Source organism: Physella acuta, unplaced genomic scaffold (assembly GCF_028476545.2).
Source record: "Physella acuta isolate Inbredline_101_S28 unplaced genomic scaffold, ASM2847654v3 ptg000355l, whole genome shotgun sequence".
Classification (NCBI taxonomy): domain Eukaryota; kingdom Metazoa; phylum Mollusca; class Gastropoda; family Physidae; genus Physella; species Physella acuta.
Genome location: NW_026731874.1, coordinates 236370 through 261489, shown reverse-complemented (window position 1 = coordinate 261489; position 25120 = coordinate 236370). Strand labels below are relative to the sequence as shown.

Sequence of the window (25120 nt, the reverse complement as noted above, 5' to 3'; positions counted from 1 at the left end):
GAAGACGCCCCCTTTTGGACAAAATCGAGGTCACACGGAAGTAGGAACTAACAACAAAGTCTGTGGAGTTGAATCACCTACGATCTGGACTCCCGATAATGAATTGTATCCAGAACAACTAAGTCTAGACTAGATCTAGAAAATTTGATCTAGAGTCTACTAGAAAATCTAATTATGAGATGATCCATCGTAAAAAATAAATAAAACAAATTACAATGAGGACCGATCAAAAACTCTTTTGCTTGAAAGTTGTATTGACAATTTTCTTGTGCTTTTTATGGGTTTGTAATACTTTAACTTACTAACTTCAAGTTAACTTAAGTTTACTTATATAGGGCCTAGAATCTATATAATTTATATATATTATATAGGCCTATAGGCCTAGGCCTAGGGCCTACGTACTTGATAATACTTATACATTATAGTAGGCTATAGAGTATAGATCTACTCATTGACATTATGATTATACTAAAAATTACTAATAGATCTAGTTTTAGTAAGTTTAGTACTAGTCTAGTACTTAAGTACTAGGATCTAGATCTAAATTCTAGATTTAATAATATTTTAGATAGGCCTAGGCCTAATTTTAAATTTTAAGTCTATTGTTTTAGGACAGCAATATGTATTATAATCATAATGTAATATCATTATCAGCCGAAGCTAAATCTAGTGATGTGAAAGAAAGGTGACTAATTGCGATGCTCACAAACCTAAAAGTAAAAGGAGTGGTCGGTTGCTAACAACTAGATCTAGAAAATATATTCTATATGGCTACCTAACCTGGCATACGATTGGACACATTTTTTTTTTGCTTTGTTTAATTGTCTATCTCAACATAAGTTTTAAAATATTAATCACGCTAAAAAGGGTGGTTTTTCTGTGTAGGCCTAATTTAAGTTATTTTTAGGTGATAGTAATGTCTATGGCAGAAAACAAAATTTAAATTTGCTCCCGATAATGTAGACCAAACGAAAAAATTGGTCAACTTTGAGCTTTTTAAAATTTTAATTACTAACCTAGACTCAACCAAATTGGTGCTAGTGTGTGTGCCATAATTAGATTGAACTTTCTATGAAAAAAAATGGAATTTTTTTAAAAATCATAGGGAAATCTTAATTATTATACAAGAAAGTCATCAAAAGCGTTTATTTTTAACATGACGTCATCGCCATTGAGAAAGAGGCTCTGTTGCGAGGCTATTCATGTTTTTTTATTTATACTTCTTATTTGTCTATTTTTCATATAATTAAGCTTAATTATCGATCTATCAACCTCGCAATGGGATAATAGATGTTTGTTTTGACAATAAAACCCCCGAACCACAATTTTGTACGGTACATGCGTATATTTACCCTAATGCAAAACCTTAATCATCCCTAACCAGAGTTTCTTTTAGGCATCTCTTTGGGAGGCTGTACCCCTGAACCCCCCCCCCCCCCCCCTCCTGAAAAATTCAAGTGCCACCCAGAGAAAAATTCTGAAAGAAAAACTGCCCCAAACCCTAATGCCTTAATAGCGATCATGAATGGTAACCCTGTAGCTAAACTGTAACCCTTCAAAAGTTCAACTTCAGCTTGTTTTAAGTGAAATAAGAAAAAATAGCCAAAAAAAAAAAACAAGCTCATAGCTCAAATGAATGGAACCCACGGCCACCAGAGCAAGCTATCTGGTGTGCTTCGACCACCTTAATAGTTGACACCATGTCAAGAAGCTGAATGTTATACACAAAGATTGCTTGCGCATGCGCATACATATTTGCACCACATACCCTAGGGTCTTGGAGAGAATAAGCGGTAGTCAACTATTACATAGTAAACCTTCTCCTAGAACCTGACATCTAATACTGAAACGACATTCTCCATTTTTGTACGTTTTTAATTTTAAGGGTCCTATCTACAACACATGAAAAAACTGTTAATCTTGCAAAAATCTCCATATTTTAGTGTGAGGCACTAAGGAAATGGACACTAGGCCTTAAAATGCCAGAAAATTTTGTAAGATATGTAGCAGTAATTAATAATATGATTTCTTGTGGAAACGGAACTGCTGCCAAAAATGATCGACCACCCGGATGAAATGCCCTACCCGCAATAGACTAATAAGTGATTAATATATATTTGAAATATTTACCATGTCTTATTTTTTCTTTATTCCAAAATCTGTTTCTCACGTGAGGTACAGATGCAACATTAAATTATTCATTTCTGTCAGCCATTTTTAGTACTGTTACATCATTGTTATGCTTTTGTCGGATAAAACAACTTATTTTTGTTTTTTGCAGAATGAACTGCTAAGTCTAGTATTATTAATTTATTTATAGCAGGTACAGAAGAAGTAAAATTATGTAAAGTAATATTGTATTAGCAATGGACACCAGTGAGTTGATGAAAATCCTTCCGTAATGTTGTTGACATGGAATAAAAACGTGCTTTTTTAGATTTAGGACCGTAAAAATAATAAAAGATAAAATTTTATTAAAAACTTAAGCCTAAAATTAATTCAGAAATTTAATATTTTTAGAATCAATGCTATACAAGTTGCAGATCCAGAGAACTTGAAAATAATTTGTTGAGTTTAAGGCTACATTTCTATTTATTTTCATCAAGCCTAAATTATAACCCGATGTTTCACTTTCGTAAGACAAACATTGATTGGCTGTAAAGGAACTCCGTGATCGATTTCTGACAGCCCCACTTTATAGTTATTTTGTTTACAAAACTTTGCAGATCAAGTTTTTAAATAACAATGCAAATTTAAACCCCATGACCTAGTTTTTCTATTTTTAGCTTACAATGTGTACAATAAAATTTATGGCGGCCTATCGAATAACAGGATGCCATTGTTTATGTCGCCATTACACGTGAAAACCAAATTGTTTTTGCTTATTTTTTTTAATTTTTATTTAGTTACTGAAAATATTAAAAACATCAAATACATCCAATCTTTAGTAAAGTCCGAAAAAAAACAGATAGGCAGGATTTTATATCCATATTAATTGTAACTACGTCGTGCATGATTTTTAAATTAATTTATGGACCTCTCAAATACCTTTGAGACTTTTCTCGCTGGTGTCCATTGCGATGAATTGATTATTTTTTTTATCACTGTAGGCTGTAGGTGGACTGTAATAAAATGAAGTAGGCTAAATTTTACAATTAAAAAAGTGAATCTGTGCGTAATCTATCTATAGTGTGCTGTCTTTTCCAGGAATAGATCTAGATTCTTGTCTGCTCTATTTTTAATTTTTGGGTATTAATTTATGGGGATCTATTTTTAAACTAAGCATGTAATGTCTTACAATGTATGTAGAATTTATAGTAAATATGCCTAATATTTCCTTAATTGACATACTAATTATAAAGTTTTATTACTAAGATGTTTTGGGTGTTTTTAAAGAAAAATAGCCAATTCTGTGTTAAGTGCCATGGTAGCTTACTCAAATTAAACAAAACACTTTAATAGCAACTGCTTTTAAATGCTCTGAAAAATAAGTACATACAACTAATTAGCTTGCTTTCATAAAAGCTTTGGTCGCTCATGAGATCTTTTACATATTTTAGAAACCATAGCTTTTATGAAAGAAAGTTTAGTTTCCATTTAGGGGTAGATGATGTCGAACCCGCTGGAAAAGTACGCCGCCATTTCTGGGCAATTGATTTATGCTTTCTGTCACTACTTTGCTTGCATACAGCTTTCATTCGTTTTTCATTTCTCTCTGGTCGATTTCAACCCCCCCCCCCCCCCCCCCCAAAGAGCCAGCCATCTCATACACTTACACATGTAGTGAATTTTAGGTTAAGAAAGGGACAACACAGATTTAAGGATGTGTTTAGTGTTGAGCTGCAGTTTTCTAAAATTAGTTGTCAGCTGACTTGAAACAACTGTACTGAACATGTTTTTTTCTCTGTCAGCTGGTTGGGGCAGCCATATTTGGTATTGTGCTGTGGTTCCGTCTAGACTTCTGGACCAATGAATACATTCAGATAGACATTGGCTTGGACAGGTACCTCATTCTCATCTACATCTCTCTGGCAGCTGGGGCTGTCATTGTGGCATTCTCCATCTCAGGACTCATTGGGGGATGCCTGAAGAAGAAGTTACCTCTGGTTGTGGTAAGTCAGTTAGAGAGCCTTTTATGACTGATGCTAGCACTCTAGACCTTCAGTAGATGCTAGAACACTAGACCTACAGTAGATGCTAGCACACTAGACCTTCAGTAGATGCTAGACCATTAGACCTACAGTAGATGCTAGCACACTAGACCTTCAGTAGATGCTAGACCTTCAGTAGATGCTAGACCATTAGACCTACAGTAGATGCTAGACCATTAGACCTTCAGTAGATGCTAGACCTTTAGACCTTCAGTAGATGCTAGACCTTTAGACCTTCAGTAGATGCTAGACCATTAGACCTTCAGTAGATGCTAGACCTTCAGTAGATGTTAGACCATTAGACCTTCAGTTGATGCTAGACCTTTAGACCTTCAGTAGATGCTAGACCTTGAGTAGATGCTAGACCATTAGACCTTCAGTAGATGCTAGCACACTAGACCTTCAGTAGATGCTAGACCATTAGACCTTCAGTAGATGCTAGACCATTAGACCTTCAGTAGATGCTAGACCTTCAGTAGATGTTAGACCTTTAGACCTTCAGTAGATGCTAGACCTTGAGTAGATGCTAGACCATTAGACCTTCAGTAGATGTTAGACCATTAGACCTTCAGTTGATGCTAGACCATTAGACCTTCAGTAGATGCTAGACCATTAGACCTTCAGTAGATGCTAGACCTTGAGTAGATGCTAGACCATTAGACCTTCAGTTGATGCTAGACCATTAGACCTTCAGTAGATGCTAGACCTTGAGTAGATGCTAGACCATTAGACCTTTAGTAGATGCTAGACCATTAGACCTTCAGTAGATGCTAGACCTTTAGACCTTCAGTAGATGCTAGACCTTTAGACCTTCAGTAGATGCTAGACCATTAGACCTTCAGTAGATGCTAGACCTTCAGTAGATGTTAGACCATTAGACCTTCAGTTGATGCTAGACCTTTAGACCTTCAGTAGATGCTAGACCTTGAGTAGATGCTAGACCATTAGACCTTCAGTAGATGTTAGACCTTTAGACCTTCAGTAGATGCTAGACCATTAGACCTTCAGTTGATGTTAGACCATTAGACCTTCAGTTGATGCTAGACCATTAGACCTACAGTAGATGCTAGACCATTAGACCTTCAGTAGATGCTAGACCTTCAGTAGATGCTAGACCATTAGACCTTCAGTAGATGTTAGACCATTAGACCTTCAGTAGATGCTAGACCATTAGACCTACAGTAGATGCTAGACCATTAGACCTTCAGTAGATGCTAGACCATTAGACCTTCAGTAGATGCTAGACCTTTAGACCTTCAGTTGATGCTAGACCATTAGACCTTCAGTTGATGCTAGACCATTAGACCTTCAGTAAATGCTAGACCATTAGACCTTCAGTAGATGCTAGACCATTAGACCTTCAGTAGATGTTAGACCATTAGACCTTCAGTTGATGCTAGACCATTAGACCTTCAGTAGATGCTAGACCTTGAGTAGATGCTAGACCATTAGACCTTCAGTAGATGCTAGACCTTCAGTAGATGCTAGACCTTCAGTAGATGTTAGACCATTAGACCTTCAGTTGATGCTAGACCATTAGACCTTCAGTAGATGCTAGACCTTGAGTAGATGCTAGACCATTAGACCTTCAGTAGATGTTAGACCATTAGACCTTCAGTAGATGCTAGACCTTCAGTAGATGTTAGACCATTAGACCTTCAGTAGATGCTAGACCATTAGACCTTCAGTTGATGCTAGACCATTAGACCTTCAGTAGATGCTAGACCTTCAGTAGATGCTAGACCATTAGACCTTCAGTAGATGTTAGACCATTAGACCTTCAGTTGATGCTAGACCATTAGACCTTCAGTAGATGCTAGACCATTAGACCTTCAGTAGATGTTAGACCATTAGACCTTCAGTAGATGCTAGACCATTAGACCTTCAGTAGATGCTAGACCTTCAGTAGATGCTAGACCATTAGACCTTCAGTAGATGTTAGACCATTAGACCTTCAGTAGATGTTAGACCATTAGACCTTCAGTTGATGCTAGACCATTAGACCTTCAGTAGATGCTAGACCATTAGACCTTCAGTAGATGCTAGACCATTAGACCTTCAGTAGATGCTAGACCTTTAGACCTTCAGTAGATGCTAGACCATTAGACCTTCAGTAGATGCTAGACCATTAGACCTTCAGTAGATGCTAGACCATTAGACCTTCAGTAGATGTTAGACCATTAGACCTTCAGTTGATGCTAGACCTTCAGTAGATGCTAGACCTTCAGTAGATGCTAGACCATTAGACCTTCAGTAGATGTTAGACCATTAGACCTTCAGTTGATGCTAGACCTTTAGACCTTCAGTAGATGCTAGACCTTGAGTAGATGCTAGACCATTAGACCTTCAGTAGATGCTAGACCATTAGACCTTCAGTAGATGCTAGACCTTCAGTAGATGTTAGACCATTAGACCTTCAGTTGATGCTAGACCTTTAGACCTTCAGTAGATGCTAGACCTTGAGTAGATGCTAGACCATTAGACCTTCAGTAGATGTTAGACCATTAGACCTTCAGTTGATGCTAGACCATTAGACCTTCAGTTGATGCTAGACCATTAGACCTTCAGTAGATGCTAGACCATTAGACCTTCAGTAGATGTTAGACCATTAGACCTTCAGTAGATGTTAGACCATTAGACCTTCAGTAGATGTTAGACCATTAGACCTTCAGTTGATGCTAGACCATTAGACCTTCAGTAGATGCTAGACCATTAGACCTTCAGTAGATGTTAGACCATTAGACCTTCAGTAGATGTTAGACCATTAGACCTTCAGTAGATGCTAGACCTTCAGTAGATGCTAGACCTTGAGTAGATGCTAGACCTTCAGTAGATGCTAGACCATTAGACCTTCAGTAGATGTTAGACCTTGAGTAAATGCTAGACCTTTAGACCTTCAGTAGATGTTAGACCTTTAGACCTTCAGTAGATGCTAGACCTTGAGTAAATGCTAGACCTTTAGACCTTCAGTAAATGCTAGACCATTAGACCTTCAGTAGATGTTAGACCATTAGACCTTCAGTTGATGCTAGACCATTAGACCTTGAGTAAATGCTAGACCATTAGACCTTCAGTAAATGCTAGACCATTAGACCTTCAGTAGATGTTAGACCATTAGACCTTCAGTTGATGCTAGACCATTAGACCTTCAGTAGATGCTAGACCTTTAGACCTTCAGTAGATGCTAGACCTACAGTAGATGCTAGACCTTGAGTAGATGCTAGACCTTCAGTAGATGCTAGACCATTAGACCTTCAGTAGATGCTAGACCTTTAGACCTTCAGTAGATGCTAGACCATTAGACCTTCAGTAGATGCTAGACCATTAGACCTTCAGTAGATGCTAGACCTTGAGTAGATGCTAGACCTTCAGTAGATGCTAGACCATTAGACCTTCAGTAGATGCTAGACCATTAGACCTTCAGTAGATGCTAGACCTACAGTAGATGCTAGACCTTGAGTAGATGCTAGACCTTCAGTAGATGCTAGACCATTAGACCTTCAGTAGATGCTAGACCATTAGACCTTCAGTAGATGCTAGACCTTTAGACCTTCAGTAGATGTTAGACCATTAGACCTTCAGTAGATGCTAGACCATTAGACCTTCAGTAGATGTTAGACCATTAGACCTTCAGTAGATGCTAGACCTTGAGTAGATGCTAGACCATTAGACCTTCAGTTGATGTTAGACCATTAGACCTTCAGTAGATGCTAGACCATTAGACCTTCAGTAGATGCTAGACCTTTAGACCTTCAGTAGATGTTAGACCATTAGACCTTCAGTAGATGCTAGACCATTAGACCTTCAGTAGATGTTAGACCATTAGACCTTCAGTAGATGCTAGACCTTGAGTAGATGCTAGACCATTAGACCTTCAGTTGATGTTAGACCATTAGACCTTCAGTAGATGCTAGACCATTAGACCTTCAGTAGATGCTAGACCATTAGACCTTCAGTAGATGCTAGACCATTAGACCTTCAGTAGATGCTAGACCATTAGACCTTCAGTAGATGCTAGACCATTAGACCTTCAGTTGATGCTAGACCTTTAGACCTTCAGTAGATGCTAGACCATTAGACCTTCAGTAGATGCTAGACCATTAGACCTTCAGTTGATGCTAGACCTTTAGACCTTCAGTAGATGCTAGACCATTAGACCTTCAGTAGATGCTAGACCATTAGACCTTCAGTAGATGCTAGACCATTAGACCTTCAGTAGATGCTAGACCATTAGACCTTCAGTAGATGCTAGACCATTAGACCTTCAGTAGATGCTAGACCATTAGACCTTCAGTAGATGCTAGACCATTAGACCTTCAGTAGATGCTAGACCATTAGACCTTCAGTAGATGCTAGACCATTAGACCTTCAGTAGATGCTAGACCTTGAGTAGATGCTAGACCTTTAGACCTTCAGTAGATGCTAGACCTTCAGTTGATGTTAGACCTTGAGTAGATGCTAGACCTTTAGACCTTCAGTAGATGCTAGACCTTCAGTAGATGCTAGACCTTGAGTAGATGCTAGACCTTTAGACCTTCAGTTGATGCTAGACCTTCAGTAGATGCTAGACCTTGAGTAGATGCTAGACCATTAGACCTTCAGTTGATGCTAGACCATTAGACCTTCAGTAGATGCTAGACCTTCAGTAGATGTTAGACCATTAGACCTTCAGTAGATGCTAGACCTTCAGTAGATGCTAGACCTTGAGTAGATGCTAGACCTTTAGACCTTCAGTTGATGCTAGACCTTGAGTAGATGCTAGACCTTGAGTAGATGCTAGACCTTTAGACCTTCAGTAGATGCTAGACCTTTAGACCTTCAGTTGATGCTAGACCTTGAGTAGATGCTAGACCTTGAGTAGATGCTAGACCTTTAGACCTTCAGTAGATGCTAGACCTTCAGTTGATGCTAGACCATTAGACCTTCAGTAGATGCTAGACCTTTAGACCTTCAGTAGATGCTAGACCATTAGACCTTCAGTAGATGCTAGACCTTCAGTTGATGCTAGACCATTAGACCTTCAGTAGATGCTAGACCTTCAGTTGATGCTAGACCATTAGACCTTCAGTAGATGCTAGACCTTGAGTAGATGCTAGACCTTTAGACCTTCAGTTGATGCTAGACCTTCAGTAGATGCTAGACCTTGAGTAGATGCTAGACCTTTAGACCTTCAGTTGATGCTAGACCTTCAGTAGATGCTAGACCATTAGACCTTTAGTAGATGCTAGACCTTCAGTAGATGCTAGACCTTCAGTAGATGCTAGACCTTGAGTAGATGCTAGACCTTTAGACCTTCAGTAGATGCTAGACCTTCAGTAGATGCTAGACCTTCAGTAGATGCTAGACCTTCAGTAGATGCTAGACCTTCAGTAGATGCTAGACCTTTAGACCTTCAGTAGATGCTAGACCATTAGACCTACAGTAGATGCTAGACCTTCAGTAGATGCTAGACCTTTAGTAGATGCTAGACCTTCAGTAGATGCTAGACCTTTAGACCTTCAGTTGATGCTAGACCTTGAGTAGATGCTAGACCTTGAGTAGATGCTAGACCTTCAGTAGATGCTAGACCTTTAGTAGATGCTAGACCTTCAGTAGATGCTAGACCTTTAGACCTTCAGTTGATGCTAGACCTTCAGTAGATGCTAGACCTTGAGTAGATGCTAGACCTTTAGACCTTCAGTAGATGCTAGACCTTCAGTAGATGCTAGACCTTGAGTAGATGCTAGACCTTTAGACCTTCAGTAGATGCTAGACCTTCAGTTGATGTTAGACCTTGAGTAGATGCTAGACCTTTAGACCTTCAGTAGATGCTAGACCATTAGACCTACAGTAGATGCTAGACCTTCAGTAGATGCTAGACCTTTAGTAGATGCTAGACCTTGAGTAGATGCTAGACCTTCAGTAGATGCTAGACCTTTAGACCTTCAGTAGATGCTAGACCTTCAGTAGATGCTAGACCTTCAGTAGATGCTAGACCTTCAGTAGATGCTAGACCTTCAGTAGATGCTAGACCTTTAGACCTTCAGTAGATGCTAGACCATTAGACCTACAGTAGATGCTAGACCTTCAGTAGATGCTAGACCTTTAGTAGATGCTAGACCTTGAGTAGATGCTAGACCTTTAGACCTTCAGTTGATGCTAGACCTTCAGTAGATGCTAGACCTTGAGTAGATGCTAGACCTTTAGACCTTCAGTAGATGCTAGACCTTCAGTAGATGCTAGACCTTGAGTAGATGCTAGACCTTTAGACCTTCAGTAGATGCTAGACCTTCAGTAGATGCTAGACCTTGAGTAGATGCTAGACCTTTAGACCTTCAGTAGATGCTAGACCTTCAGTTGATGTTAGACCTTGAGTAGATGCTAGACCTTTAGACCTTCAGTAGATGCTAGACCTTCAGTAGATGCTAGACCTTGAGTAGATGCTAGACCTTTAGACCTTCAGTAGATGCTAGACCTTCAGTTGATGTTAGACCTTGAGTAGATGCTAGACCTTTAGACCTTCAGTAGATGCTAGACCTTCAGTAGATGCTAGACCTTGAGTAGATGCTAGACCTTTAGACCTTCAGTAGATGCTAGACCTTCAGTAGATGCTAGACCTTGAGTAGATGCTAGACCATTAGACCTTCAGTAGATGCTAGACCATTAGACCTTCAGTTGATGCTAGACCATTAGACCTTCAGTAGATGTTAGACCATTAGACCTTCAGTAGATGTTAGACCATTAGACCTTCAGTTGATGCTAGACCTTTAGACCTTCAGTTGATGTTAGACCACTAGACCTTCAGTAGATGCTAGACCATTAGACCTTCAGTTGATGCTAGACCATTAGACCTTCAGTAGATGCTAGACCATTAGACCTTCAGTAGATGCTAGACCTTTAGACCTTCAGTAGATGCTAGACCATTAGACCTTCAGTAGATGCTAGACCATTAGACCTTCAGTAGATGCTAGACCTTCAGTAGATGTTAGACCTTTAGACCTTCAGTAGATGCTAGACCTTCAGTAGATGCTAGACCTTGAGTAGATGCTAGACCTTTAGACCTTCAGTAGATGCTAGACCATTAGACCTTCAGTTGATGCTAGACCATTAGACCTTCAGTAGATGCTAGACCATTAGACCTTCAGTAGATGTTAGACCATTAGACCTTCAGTTGATGCTAGACCATTAGACCTTCAGTAGATGCTAGACCTTGAGTAGATGCTAGACCATTAGACCTTCAGTAGATGCTAGACCTTCAGTAGATGTTAGACCATTAGACCTTCAGTAGATGTTAGACCATTAGACCTTCAGTTGATGCTAGACCTTCAGTAGATGCTAGACCATTAGACCTTCAGTAGATGCTAGACCATTAGACCTTCAGTAGATGCTAGACCATTAGACCTTCAGTAGATGCTAGACCTTCAGTAGATGCTAGACCATTAGACCTTCAGTAAATGCTAGACCTTTAGACCTTCAGTAGATGTTAGACCTTTAGACCTTCAGTTGATGCTAGACCATTAGACCTTCAGTAAATGCTAGACCTTTAGACCTTCAGTAGATGTTAGACCTTTAGACCTTCAGTAGATGCTAGACCATTAGACCTTCAGTAAATGCTAGACCATTAGACCTTCAGTAGATGTTAGACCATTAGACCTTCAGTAGATGCTAGACCTTGAGTAGATGCTAGACCATTAGACCTTTAGTAGATGCTAGACCATTAGACCTTCAGTTGATGCTAGACCTTTAGACCTTCAGTAGATGCTAGACCTTTAGACCTTCAGTAGATGCTAGACCATTAGACCTTCAGTAGATGCTAGACCTTCAGTAGATGCTAGACCTTCAGTAGATGCTAGACCTTCAGTAGATGTTAGACCATTAGACCTTCAGTAGATGCTAGACCATTAGACCTTCAGTAGATGTTAGACCATTAGACCTTCAGTAGATGCTAGCACACTAGACCTTCAGTAGATGTTAGACCATTAGACCTTCAGTAGATGTTAGACCTTTAGACCTTCAGTAGATGCTAGACCTTGAGTAGATGCTAGACCATTAGACCTTCAGTAGATGCTAGCACACTAGACCTTCAGTAGATGTTAGACCATTAGACCTTCAGTAGATGTTAGACCATTAGACCTTCAGTAGATGCTAGACCTTGAGTAGATGCTAGACCATTAGACCTTCAGTAGATGTTAGACCATTAGACCTTCAGTAGATGTTAGACCATTAGACCTTCAGTAGATGTTAGACCATTAGACCTTCAGTAAATGCTAGACCATTAGACCTTCAGTAGATGTTAGACCATTAGACCTTCAGTAAATGCTAGACCATTAGACCTTCAGTAGATGCTAGACCTTCAGTAGATGCTAGACCATTAGACCTTCAGTAGATGTTAGACCATTAGACCTTCAGTAAATGCTAGACCATTAGACCTTCAGTAGATGTTAGACCATTAGGCCTGAAATAGATGCTAGACCTTGGACCATTAACCCTATCCCCACTGTTTGATTGACTTTCTTCCCTTGTCCAGTACTTGATTGGACTAGTGGCAGCCATGGGGTTAACAGTTGGAGCAGTCACGTATGGGGTCATCTACAGGGATGAGGTAAGTTGTCACGTATGGGGTCATCTACAGGGATGAGGTAAGTTATCACGTATGGGGTCATCTACAGGGATGAGGTAAGTTGTCACGTATGGGGTCATCTACAGGGATGAGGTAAGTTATCACGTATGGGGTCATCTACAGGGATGAGGTAAGTTGTCACGTATGGGGTCATCTACAGGGATGAGGTAAGTTATCACGTATGGGGTCATCTACAGGGATGAGGTAAGTTGTCACGTATGGGGTCATCTACAGGGATGAGGTAAGTTATCACGTATGGGGTCATCTACAGGGATGAGGTAAGTTGTCACGTATGGGGTCATCTACAGGGATGAGGTAAGTTGTCACGTATGGGGTCATCTACAGGGATGAGGTAAGTTGTCACGTATGGGGTCATCTACAGGGATGAGGTAAGTTGTCATGTATGGGGTCATCTACAGGGATGAGGTAAGTTATCACGTATGGGGTCATCTACAGGGATGAGGTAAGTTGTCACGTATGGGGTCATCTACAGGGATGAGGTAAGTTGTCACGTATGGGGTCATCTACAGGGATGAGGTAAGTTATCACGTATGGGGTCATCTACAGGGATGAGGTAAGTTATCACGTATGGGGTCATCTACAGGGATGAGGTAAGTTATCACGTATGGGGTCATCTACAGGGATGAGGTAAGTTATCACGTATGGGGTCATCTACAGGGATGAGGTAAGTTGTCATGTATGGGGTCATCTACAGGGATGAGGTAAGTTGTCACGTATGGGGTCATCTACAGGGATGAGGTAAGTTGTCATGTATGGGGTCATCTACAGGGATGAGGTAAGTTATCACGTATGGGGTCATCTACAGGGATGAGGTAAGTTATCACGTATGGGGTCATCTACAGGGATGAGGTAAGTTATCACGTATGGGGTCATCTACAGGGATGAGGTAAGTTGTCACGTATGGGGTCATCTACAGGGATGAGGTAAGTTGTATGGGGTCATCTACAGGGATGAGGTAAGTTATCACGTATGGGGTCATCTACAGGGATGAGGTAAGTTGTCACGTATGGGGTCATCTACAGGGATGAGGTAAGTTGTCACGTATGGGGTCATCTACAGGGATGAGGTAAGTTATCACGTATGGGGTCATCTACAGGGATGAGGTAAGTTATCACGTATGGGGTCATCTACAGGGATGAGGTAAGTTATCACGTATGGGGTCATCTACAGGGATGAGGTAAGTTATCACGTATGGGGTCATCTACAGGGATGAGGTAAGTTGTCATGTATGGGGTCATCTACAGGGATGAGGTAAGTTGTCATGTATGGGGTCATCTACAGGGATGAGGTAAGTTATCATGTATGGGGTCATCTACAGGGATGAGGTAAGTTGTCACGTATGGGGTCATCTACAGGGATGAGGTAAGTTGTCATGTATGGGGTCATCTACAGGGATGAGGTAAGTTATCACGTATGGGGTCATCTACAGGGATGAGGTAAGTTATCACGTATGGGGTCATCTACAGGGATGAGGTAAGTTATCACGTATGGGGTCATCTACAGGGATGAGGTAAGTTGTCACGTATGGGGTCATCTACAGGGATGAGGTAAGTTGTCACGTATGGGGTCATCTACAGGGACGAGGTAAGTTATCATGTATGGGGTCATCTACAGGGATGAGGTAAGTTATCACGTATGGGGTCATCTACAGGGATGAGGTAAGTTGTCACGTATGGGGTCATCTACAGGGATGAGGTAAGTTATCACGTATGGGGTCATCTACAGGGATGAGGTAAGTTATCACGTATGGGGTCATCTACAGGGATGAGGTAAGTTGTCACGTATGGGGTCATCTACAGGGATGAGGTAAGTTGTCACGTATGGGGTCATCTACAGGGATGAGGTAAGTTGTCACGTATGGGGTCATCTACAGGGATGAGGTAAGTTATCACGTATGGGGTCATCTACAGGGATGAGGTAAGTTGTCACGTATGGGGTCATCTACAGGGATGAGGTAAGTTGTCACGTATGGGGTCATCTACAGGGATGAGGTAAGTTATCACGTATGGGGTCATCTACAGGGACGAGGTAAGTTGTCACGTATGGGGTCATCTACAGGGATGAGGTAAGTTGTATGGGGTCATCTACAGGGATGAGGTAAGTTGTCACGTATGGGGTCATCTACAGGGATGAGGTAAGTTATCACGTATGGGGTCATCTACAGGGATGAGGTAAGTTGTCACGTATGGGGTCATCTACAGGGATGAGGTAAGTTGTCACGTATGGGGTCATCTACAGGGATGAGGTAAGTTATCACGTATGGGGTCATCTACAGGGACGAGGTAAGTTGTCACGTATGGGGTCATCTACAGGGATGAGGTAAGTTGTATGGGGTCATCTACAGGGATGAGGTAAGTTGTCATGTATGGTATTTTTGTGACCTACTGTTCGTTAATTTTGGCTGTTTTTCTCAGTTTGCAGGTTTTTAACACTAAAAAAGCCTACTACTTTTTACTTTCTCGTATATATGAAGTATAGAGAAAGTATTGTAATCGTGCAAAAAAAAATCGAGCCGTTTTACACCTCACTGATACGGAAAAACATAATTTTGCAATCTTGTCCGTGTGTCTGTCTGTGTGTGTGTGTCTGTCCGTGTGTAAACACGATTACTTGAGTACCGTTACAGCTAGGTTGATGAAATTTCATATATAAGTATTTTATCAAAATCGTAGATCCGTATCAACTTTTGAGCGATTTCCGATAACCGGAAGTGGTACTTTTCCTACTTTGAATTTTTCAAAAGCCTATAGCTTGAGTACTATTTCAGATAGATAAATGAAATTTCACATGTAAGTAAAAGATCTAATTCTCTACCTTCTGTTAAATTTTGAGTAATTTCCGTTGGCCGGAAGTAGTAATTTACGCTACTTCCGATTTTTTAAAAAACTGATGTAAATTTTTAAAGTACTAATAATATTGCACACTATTATGCACTTTTTTATTTGGCGTTCACTTGGTGTGCAATTCTTTTGTCTACGAGATTTTATTCTATTTTTACAAGCTTTTATTTAACTCACTTCCTCGACTGTCTGTCGTCAGTCTAGATCGAAACGCAGGAGTGAAAATGCGGACAGTTCTACTTGACCGATACGATTCACATTTGACACGTGGGTCAAGACATGAAGACAATGCAATCTGAAATTAAATTTGACTTAATTGGATGCCTAATTAATTTTTTATGAATTAATTAAAATTTGGACAGAATTAGTAGGCATGTCTATCCAACCACACCACACGCGTCATCATGTTCAATAGCTGCGCCATCAAGTTCAGTAGGCACGCAATGGTTTTTAGTCATGTAACTCTATTGTAAATAAAACATATAAAGTACTGAAAAAAAATTTCATAAAAAATGTTTTAATCACAAGCTTTTATGTACTAATGCACTAAAAAGTAGAAAATAAATTATAGACTACTATTTAAATAACTATAAAGAAAAGCGTGGGTCTCTTCCTAAACATTAGTGAAGGTATCCAATTGATACTAAAGTGACCCACGCTTTTCTTTATGAAATTTTTTTTAAACTTTAAGTATTTAAACTGGATTAAAATTTTTGTCTATAGCCAGAGTTCCCATCCCCTGTTATTTTATATAAGAATATTCGAGAAAGTTTTGGGGAGATCACTCCCGGTTTATTTATTAATTAAACAATGCCCACCATATTTCAGTAATTGTTCTTCATGCAAAAATACAACTTTTTTCACCAGGGAATTGTGATGGCTTTCATAGAAAAAAGTATTTGGTAATTAATATGCAAATTTTGAAACTTTTATATACTAAAAAGGTACAGTTTTTAGACTTTGTAAAATTCTTACTTGTAGCTATATCAAAAAGTTGTCATGACAAAAGTTTTAATATATACTGAAATATAAGCAGTTTAAATTTGATTGCTATAGGTGCATAAATAATAAACCGGGAGTGATCTCCCCTAAACTTTCTCGAATATTCTAATATAAAATTACGAGATATGGCAACTCAGGACATAGACAATATTTGTTATCCATTTTTAATTACTTAAACTTGAACTTTTTATAATAGAATAGAATCTCGTAAAAAAAAAGAATTGCACACCAAGTGAAGTTTCCCTTTCAAACCTGACGGTCTATGGGGCAAGTGAAGTAGAGTTCACTTGTTTCTGTGACCTCGGCATATGAAGAGATAGTGTGGTCAGCACTATGCCCAGCCGCCTTTACTTTCCCTAACAGGAGTTAGGTACCCATCAGAGTTGGGTGGACTCAGGGACGGTCTACTGACTTGAACTCGGATTTGAACTCGAGACTAATGGGTTAGCAGTCCAGCTCTCTACCGCTAGACCACTCCCTCCCACACCAAGTGAAAGCCTAATAAAATGTGTATAAAAGTGCGGGATATTATTAGTACTTTATAAATTTACATGCGTTTTTTGAGAAATTGGAAATCGTGTAAATTAGTACTTCCGGTCAACGGAAATTACTCAAAATTTGACAGAAGGTAGAGAATTAGATCTTTTACTTACATGTGAAATTGCATGCATCTATCTAAAATAGTACGCAACTTATAGGCTTTTGAAAAATTCAAAGTAGAAAAAGTACCACTTCCGGTTATCGGAAATCGCTCAAAAGTTGATCAGTATCTACGATTTTGATAAAATACTTATATATGAAATTTCATCAACCTAGCTGTAACGGTACTCAAGTTATCGTGTTTACACACAGACATACGGACAGAATTGCAAAGTCCAGTTTTTACGACTCGATAACGCATAAAACGGCAAAACGTTTATATATTTGTATTTATAATTTTTGCCTGATTAAAATAAGTCCTCTATACTCAGGATGTGATGAAGGACTGAGGAGTAAAACGGTGAAAACTGTCAAAATTTCATGTTATTTTTGTGCACGATTACAATACTCTCTCTATACTTCGTATATACGAGAAAGTAAAAAAGCATTAACATTTTTAAAAGTACCGAAAACTTCAAAATGGTGGAGTTTTTTTTGGGTTTCCATGACAACCAAAATTGTTTTTAACCCTTTTTTGCTGTTTAATATCTACTTTCGTGTGCCAAACATGGTAAAAGTATTAAAAAAATAGTAAAAAGTAAAAAATAGAAAAAAAGCCATGCATATCCCTTTAAATTAGCAAATTAATATACATAATTCTCTAAATGGTTAATTCTCTAACTTACTGATTTAATTTTTTAATTGAGCAGTTAATTATTTTCTAATGAACTAATGCTCTATCTCAACCCAATTGTAATGATGCCTCATGATTGACACCTTTCAATGTCTGGTTTAGCTGGAGAGAAGTCTTGTACGTGGGGACACACTGCAAAAATTGATCAAAACATCTTATGTGCAAGATTACTCCAAGATGGTTACAAGGGTCATTGACATCATGCAATCTGAGGTAAACACATGTCCATGACTTGATGTATGTCCATGACTTGACATTTGTCCATGACTTGACATTTGTCCATGTCTTGATGTGTGTTGTTACGTACTTCCCGAAAGAATTTAAAAACACAACAGCAATTAGATCTTTCCGTATTAGTTTCTCTAATGCCTCGACCGAAGGGTTGGAAAGAAACGACTCCATCTTTGATCAAACTACACACAACAAAAGAGAACAACCCTACCAAAATAAGATTGTCCAACAGGAACACGATCAATAACTCTCCTTGACCTAAATAAAATGGACTAGTCCAGGAAACTGTTTGCTATCTCTGAACTGTGAGGAAATAACTAGATCTAGAGTTTTCCTAGGAATATTTAAACTTGAAAGACAAATTAGATCCCGGACGAGCCCCCACTATATGTTACAAACTTCTACTACTAAATTAACTTACATAATACCCGGATTCTTTCGGGTGGGTTTCTGGACTGAATCTAAATAAAACTATAAAAGAACTACTAAAAAACAGAAACTCTTCATAGACTCAATAACTAATGTCTAGGGTGAATTTATAAATACAAAGAACTCCTGAATCTAATAGGACTTTTAATCAGACATAAAACCTAAAACATAACAATTTTAAACTAACTAATAAAATACAATGTAGAAAATATCTAATAATGTAAAACCCAACTTACTAGTTCAAGAATAACACTCAGATCTCTAACTACTAACACTTGATAAAGTTCCTAATTAATCAACACAACCTACACTCTAGGAAAATAAGATCCAGTATACACTAGAACTTTGAGGAAATTGCTACCTAATCTAAAAATCACAATATGGATAACTTGTGCTCTCTCTCTCTGTGGGTGTCTCGCGCAGTGTGTTGTGAAATTCTCCTTTTTATATTTCTATCACCAAAGGATTATGGGATATCGACATAAAGGTCAAGGACTATTGGGGGGATCCAAAACACAAGTAGCACGAGCACAGTTGTGAACACTGCCACATGAGTCTGGTGGAAAATTTCTTAGTTTAATAAAAGAGAGCTCTAGGCCATTTGAGCATTAATAAATTTAAACTATTATAAAAGAAGACCGAAGTAGTGTCACAGTGTACATGACTTGATGTATGTCCATGACTTGATGTATGTCCATGACTTGATGTATGTCCATGACTTGACTTGATGTATGTCCATGACTTGATGTATGTCCATGACTTGAGGTTTGTTCATGACTTGATGTATGTCCATGACTTGATGAATGTCTATGACTTGAGGTTTGTCCATGACTTGATGTATGTCCATGACTTGATGTATGTCTATGACTTGATGTATGTCCATGACTTGAGGTTTGTCCATGACTTGATGTATGTCCATGACTTGATGTATGTCTATGACTTGATGTATGTCTATGACTTGATGTATGTCTATGACTTGATGTATGTCCATGACTTGATGTATGTCCATGACTTGAGGTTTGTCCATGACTTGATGTATGTCTATGACTTGACTTGATGTATGTCCATGACTTGATGTATGTCCATGACTTGATGTTTGTCCATGACTTGATGTATGTCTATGACTTGATGTATGTCTATGACTTGATGTATGTCTATGACTTGACTTGATGTATGTCCATGACTTGATGTATGTCCATGACTTGATGTATGTCTATGACTTGACTGAGATGACTTTTTCTCCTGCCAGTTGGAGTGTTGTGGTGGGAATTCCCCCTTAGACTACTTGGAGTCGTCCTGGCTAATGCAAGTGTCAGTCAACAGCCCAGGAACCAAGGTGGTGCCAGCCACCTGCTGCAAGAACTACTACCGCTACCAGTCGTCCCCCACCAACTGCCAGATGTACGTAGCCCAGTCAGACAGGGAGCTGAGCACTGACATCTGGAAGGACGGCTGTCAGATCAAACTTCAAGCTTTTCTTGACAGATACATTGTCGTCGTCATTGGCATCGCAGCCTTTTTCTTTGTGTTACAGGTCAGTCATCCAGGTTTAACTGGTCTGTGAGAAGGTTTAACTGGTCTGTGAGAAGGTTTAACTGGTCTGTGAGAAGGTTTAACTGGTCTGTGAGAAGGTTGAACTGGTCTGTGAGAAGGTTTAACTGGTCTGTGAGAAGGTTGAACTGGTCTGTGAGAAGGTTGAACTGGTCTGTAAGAAGGTTTAACTGGTCTGTGAGCCCCCCCCCCCCCCCCCCCCCCCCAACACACCCAGCTGTCTGTATAAAAGCTATCTCCCCAGGTGATCTGTACCAGCATCACGTCCTACCTGATCCACCTGCTCAACTCGCTGTACGTGCCCCAGCCTGACGACATAGTGTACGACATGGCCCACAACCAGGAGAAGTCACCCTACCCATCCAGGGGAGACTACAGGGAATATTACGCTTAATACACTTGCTCAATGGAAGCTTCAAGCTGAAGCAATGCTTGAAGCATATATTTAGTGAATGCTTGAAGCAACTATTCAGTGGATGCTTGAAGCAACTAATTAGTGGATGCTTGAAGCAACTATTCAGTGAATGCTTGAAGCAACTATTCAATGAATGCTTGAAGCAACTATTCAGTGAATGCTTGAAGCAAATATTCAGTGAATGCTTGAAGCAAATATTCAGTGGATGCTTGAAGCAACTAATTAGTGGATGCTTGAAGCAACTATTCAGTGAATGCTTGAAGCAACTATTCAATGAATGCTTGAAGCAACTATTCAGTGAATGCTTGAAGCAAATATTCAGTGAATGCTTGAAGCAAATATTCAGTGGATGCTTGAAGCAACTAATTAGTGGATGCTTGAAGCAACTATTCAGTGAATGCTTGAAGCAACTATTCAATGAATGCTTGAAGCAACTATTCAGTGAATGCTTGAAGCAAATATTCAGTGAATGCTTGAAGCAAATATTCAGTGGATGCTTGAAGCAACTAATTAGTGGATGCTTGAAGCAACTATTCAGTGAATGCTTGAAGCAACTATTCAATGAATGCTTGAAGCAACTATTCAGTGAATGCTTGAAGCAAATATTCAGTGAATGCTTGAAGCAACTAATTAGTGGATGCTTGAAGCAACTATTCAGTGAATGCTTGAAGCAACTATTCAATGAATGCTTGAAGCAACTATTCAGTGAATGCTTGAAGCAAATATTCAGTGAATGCTTGAAGCAAATATTCAGTGGATGCTTGAAGCAACTAATTAGTGAATGCTTGAAGCAACTATTCAGTGAATGCTTGAAGCAACTATTCAATGAATGCTTGAAGCAACTATTCAGTGAATGCTTGAAGCAACTATTCAGTGAATGCTTGAAGCAAATATTCATTGGATGCTTGAAGCAACTATTTAGTGGATATCCAGCAACACTTGAGATTTGGTTCTGTTATTTAGATGGTGCTATCATCATTCACTCAACCATCTGATGATTGGCTCTAATCTCCGCTCAAATTGCCATCTGATTGGCAGAGATTTATACAAAAACTTTTAAATGTGGAGAATATTTTGTGCAATACCTGACTGTTGTGTTTTTTTTAAATAATTAGACAAAGTCTAATTAACACTCGACAAAGTCTAATTAACACTCCTATCAAAACTCTGGGCTAATAAGGTCATCTAAAAATACTTTGACAAAATTAGAATCTGTCTCAATGAGTCCAGTCAGACGTGAAAACATCAATTGTACCTAGTGTGTGAGTGGGTGTGTTGTGTGTGTGTGGGCAGAGGAGGGGGGTTACTTGTGTATGTGTGTGTGCCTGCTCAGTTTTTAAACTAAGTGCTAACTGCATTATCTGTCATTTTCATTCAACTTGATGTTCTTTTTGTTAGTGGAAATATGGCATAACTTTAGAATCAGGAGCTTAGATGAACCTCTGAAACCTGAAGTTTTAGATCTGAAACATGAAGTTTTAGATCTGAAACATGAAGTTTTAGATCTGAAACATGAAGTTTTAGGTCTGAAACATGAAGTTTTAGATCTGAAACATGAAGTTTTAGATCTGAAACCTGAAGTTTGGAAAGTTATTCACATGATAGATCTTACCATTGTCATAGAATCGAATACAAAATGTTGTTCACATGCTGGCCAAACCACTGGACGTTGGTCAGCACTGGACCCACCGACAAAAAGAGGGGGGGGGGAGAGATTAGTGACACTCTGGGTGGAGATGTTTGTGTATAGGGGAGGTGGTTTATTTGTATCTGGGGGGGGGGAGGGGGGGTTAGAATATTTTTCTTTTCTTGATGTTGTTTTCAGCTTGTGTGTCCTCATTCAATGTTGTCTTCTGTGCTATGGTCATCAGACAACACACAACATATGGCCTACATACGGTGTGTCACTGGTTACATAACTGCACATTTACATGTCATCTGAATATAGCTGTCATTTTTTGATTGTTTTTACACTATTGAAAAGATATTTTGTACATACATCACTATTTTCTATTTTATATGTATTTTATCTAGACCAAACTTCCAGAGTGCTTCACCTACAGGTGCACCAACGCCTGTAGGTGCACCAACACCTGAAAGGTGCACCAATACCTGTAGGTGCACCTATAGATGCTGGTACAACTGGTTGTCCTAATGCCATTTTGTATAAATGTTAAGTGTCGCTACTAACACGTTCCAAAGTTTTTTGACCGACCTGTAAGGAAGGTCACATGACGCAGCAAACAGTAAGGTCACATGACACACTGTAAGGTCACGTGACGCAGCAAAAAGTTGTTTCTTCAGTCTTTTACTTGACAGCTAACATCTCGTGCGCCATTTATTTACCCTCAAACTGTTCAGCCATTTTCTTTTCTTTAGAAATGATTTACGTTGAGTTTTGCTTGGAGAGATGATTTAAACTAAAGGTTATATGCCCATATAGGCCAGTATCTTCCAATCGAAAATATTTGAATGTAACTTTAGTTTTTGAGTGATCTTGTAAGTTTTTTTTTTCATTGTCAAGTGTAGAGAACAAGCACTGAAGCTGTGTTTTATCGACCTTAACCTTACATGTACTGTAACCTTGGATCTGTGTCAAAGGTCATGAGAAACAGACTACTGTAGGTTGTTGTTACCTTTGGTAATAAAACATTCAGTATTGTACGTTTGTTTGTCTGTATCATTTCTTCATTTTCACAATTAGTTCACTGAAGTAAGGACATAATTAAACCAAGTTGTTAATTACAATTAGTTATAAACTAATCAATTTTAGATGGTGTCACCTGGTTCGGCCCGCACCCCCGCCTCGCGACGCCTATGATCTCACTCACCCCCGGTTGCGCCTGTATATCGGTTGTTAACATTTCTGGAGGTAGCCGAACATCACCAGTTTCATAATCGTGTAATCGTAGGTGTGTCAAACGTAATCGTAGGTGTGTCAAACGGCCGGGAAAACGCTGTTGTCGCCCAATTGAATTAGCTTTACGTTCATATCTATATATATAATTCTCTTCTGGGATCAGTTAGAAAACAAGCTGCAAGCGCCTCCTTGCAGTCCCCTCTCTTTCTCTCTATCGCTATCACTACCACCCCCCACCCCACCCCAACATTGGTGAGCGGTGTTCACTCTAAATTTTTACAAAGCTAAATGTTTACAAATCGTAGAGCCGTACAGCCGGGTTTCTATTAGGGGCAGATAATTTAGTTCGATTTTAAACTTACAGGAGGTAACTAAGAAATAACTAAGAGGAGGCTGCTTTCACGGGGGGGGGGGGGGGGGGGTGTAGGTTCGGGGTTAGGGGAAAGGGGGGGGGTTAGTGTTTTAAAGCAAATATTTTCAATGGCAGCATTGGTACTGTCGAATTCACAAATTATAAATTACTGAAAAATAGAAAATAATACAACTAAATAGCGGCGTATGATACGCTGCGGGTCGGCTCGTTTTCTATAATAATAAACCGGGAGCAAAAAGTAAAGTTCCCTTTTCAAACCTGACGGTCTATAGGGCAAGTGAAGTAGAGTTCACTTGTTTCTGTGACCTTGGCATATGAAGAGATAGTGTGGTCAGCACTATGCCCAGCCGCCTTTACTTTTCCTAACGTGAGTTAGGTACCCATCAGAGTTAGGTGGACTCAGGGACGGTCTACTGACTTGAACCCGGATTCATACTCGAGACTTAAGGGTTAGTAGTCCAGCACTCTACCGCTAGACCTCTCCGTCCCCTAAACCGGGAGTAATCTCCCCTAAACTTTTTCGATTATTCTTATAGGAAACAACAGGGGATGGGAACTCGGGATATAGACATTATTTTTAATCCATTTTAAATACTTAAACTTTTTAAAATAGAATAAAATCTCGTAGAAAAAAAGAATTGCATACCAAATGAACGCCAAATAAAATGTGCATAACAGTGCGGAATATTATTAGGTATTTATAGATTCACATGCGTCTTTTGAGAAATCGGAAATAGCGAAAATTACTACTTCCGGTCAACGGAAATTACTCAAAATTTGACAGAAGGTAGAGAATTAGATCTTTTACTTACGTGTGAAATTTCATGCATCTATCTAAAATAGTACGCAACTTATAGGCTTTTGAAAAATTCAAAGTAGAAAAAGTTCCACTTCCGGTTATCGGAAATCGCTGAAAAGTTGATACGGATCTACGACTTTGATATAATACTTATATATGAAATTTCATCAACCTGGCTGTAACGGTACTCAAGTTATCGTGTTAACACACACACAGACATACGGTCAAGATTGCAAAGCTATGTTTTTCCGATTAAGGGAGCTGTAAAACATCGAGATTTGCAAACATTTCGATTTTTTTTTTGTACGATTACAAGACTTTCTCTATAGGCCCCTACTTCGCATATACGAGAAAGTAAAACCACAGAAATATATTATATGTTGAGAATAACATGCGATTGGCGTAAACAAAAACACAACTGCGAATGTTGAGGCTAGTTAATTTGAAATTTTACTCATCGTATTAAAACAGTTATCAATGTTTATTTATTTTGAAAGTCTACAAGAAAATCTTACT

At 39.2% G+C, this 25120-nt stretch overlaps 1 protein-coding gene across 2 annotated transcripts; it reads left to right on the top strand.

Moving 5' to 3' along the window:
• Positions 1-6: 6 nt before the first annotated feature.
• LOC131941296 (CD151 antigen) lies at positions 7-23242 on the top strand. Of its 2 annotated transcripts, XR_009386630.1 has the most exons (7): positions 7-281; positions 3912-4112; positions 12658-12732; positions 18049-18159; positions 19856-20140; positions 20402-22096; positions 22139-23242. XR_009386630.1 is itself a non-coding variant. In XM_059300488.1 (6 exons), exons 1-6 carry the CDS (start codon positions 216-218, stop codon positions 20549-20551), a joined length of 888 nt encoding a protein of 295 aa, XP_059156471.1. In that variant the 5' UTR covers positions 7-215; the 3' UTR covers positions 20552-23242. The 2 variants fall into 2 exon arrangements, 1 of the variants encoding a protein (XP_059156471.1); XM_059300488.1 differs by having other exon boundaries at positions 20402-23242.
• The last annotated feature ends 1878 nt before the right edge of the window (positions 23243-25120 follow it).

Excerpts from the sequence above, each read along its gene's own strand:
- LOC131941296 (XM_059300488.1), top strand. The coding sequence starts at position 216 with ATGAGGACCGATCAAAAACTCTTTTGCTTGAAAGTTGTATTGACAATT. Across the intron at positions 4,113-12,657 it reads AGAAGTTACCTCTGGTTGTG|TACTTGATTGGACTAGTGGC; the intron begins GTAAGTCAGTTA and ends TCCCTTGTCCAG. Across the intron at positions 18,160-19,855 it reads TTGACATCATGCAATCTGAG|TTGGAGTGTTGTGGTGGGAA; the intron begins GTAAACACATGT and ends TTCTCCTGCCAG.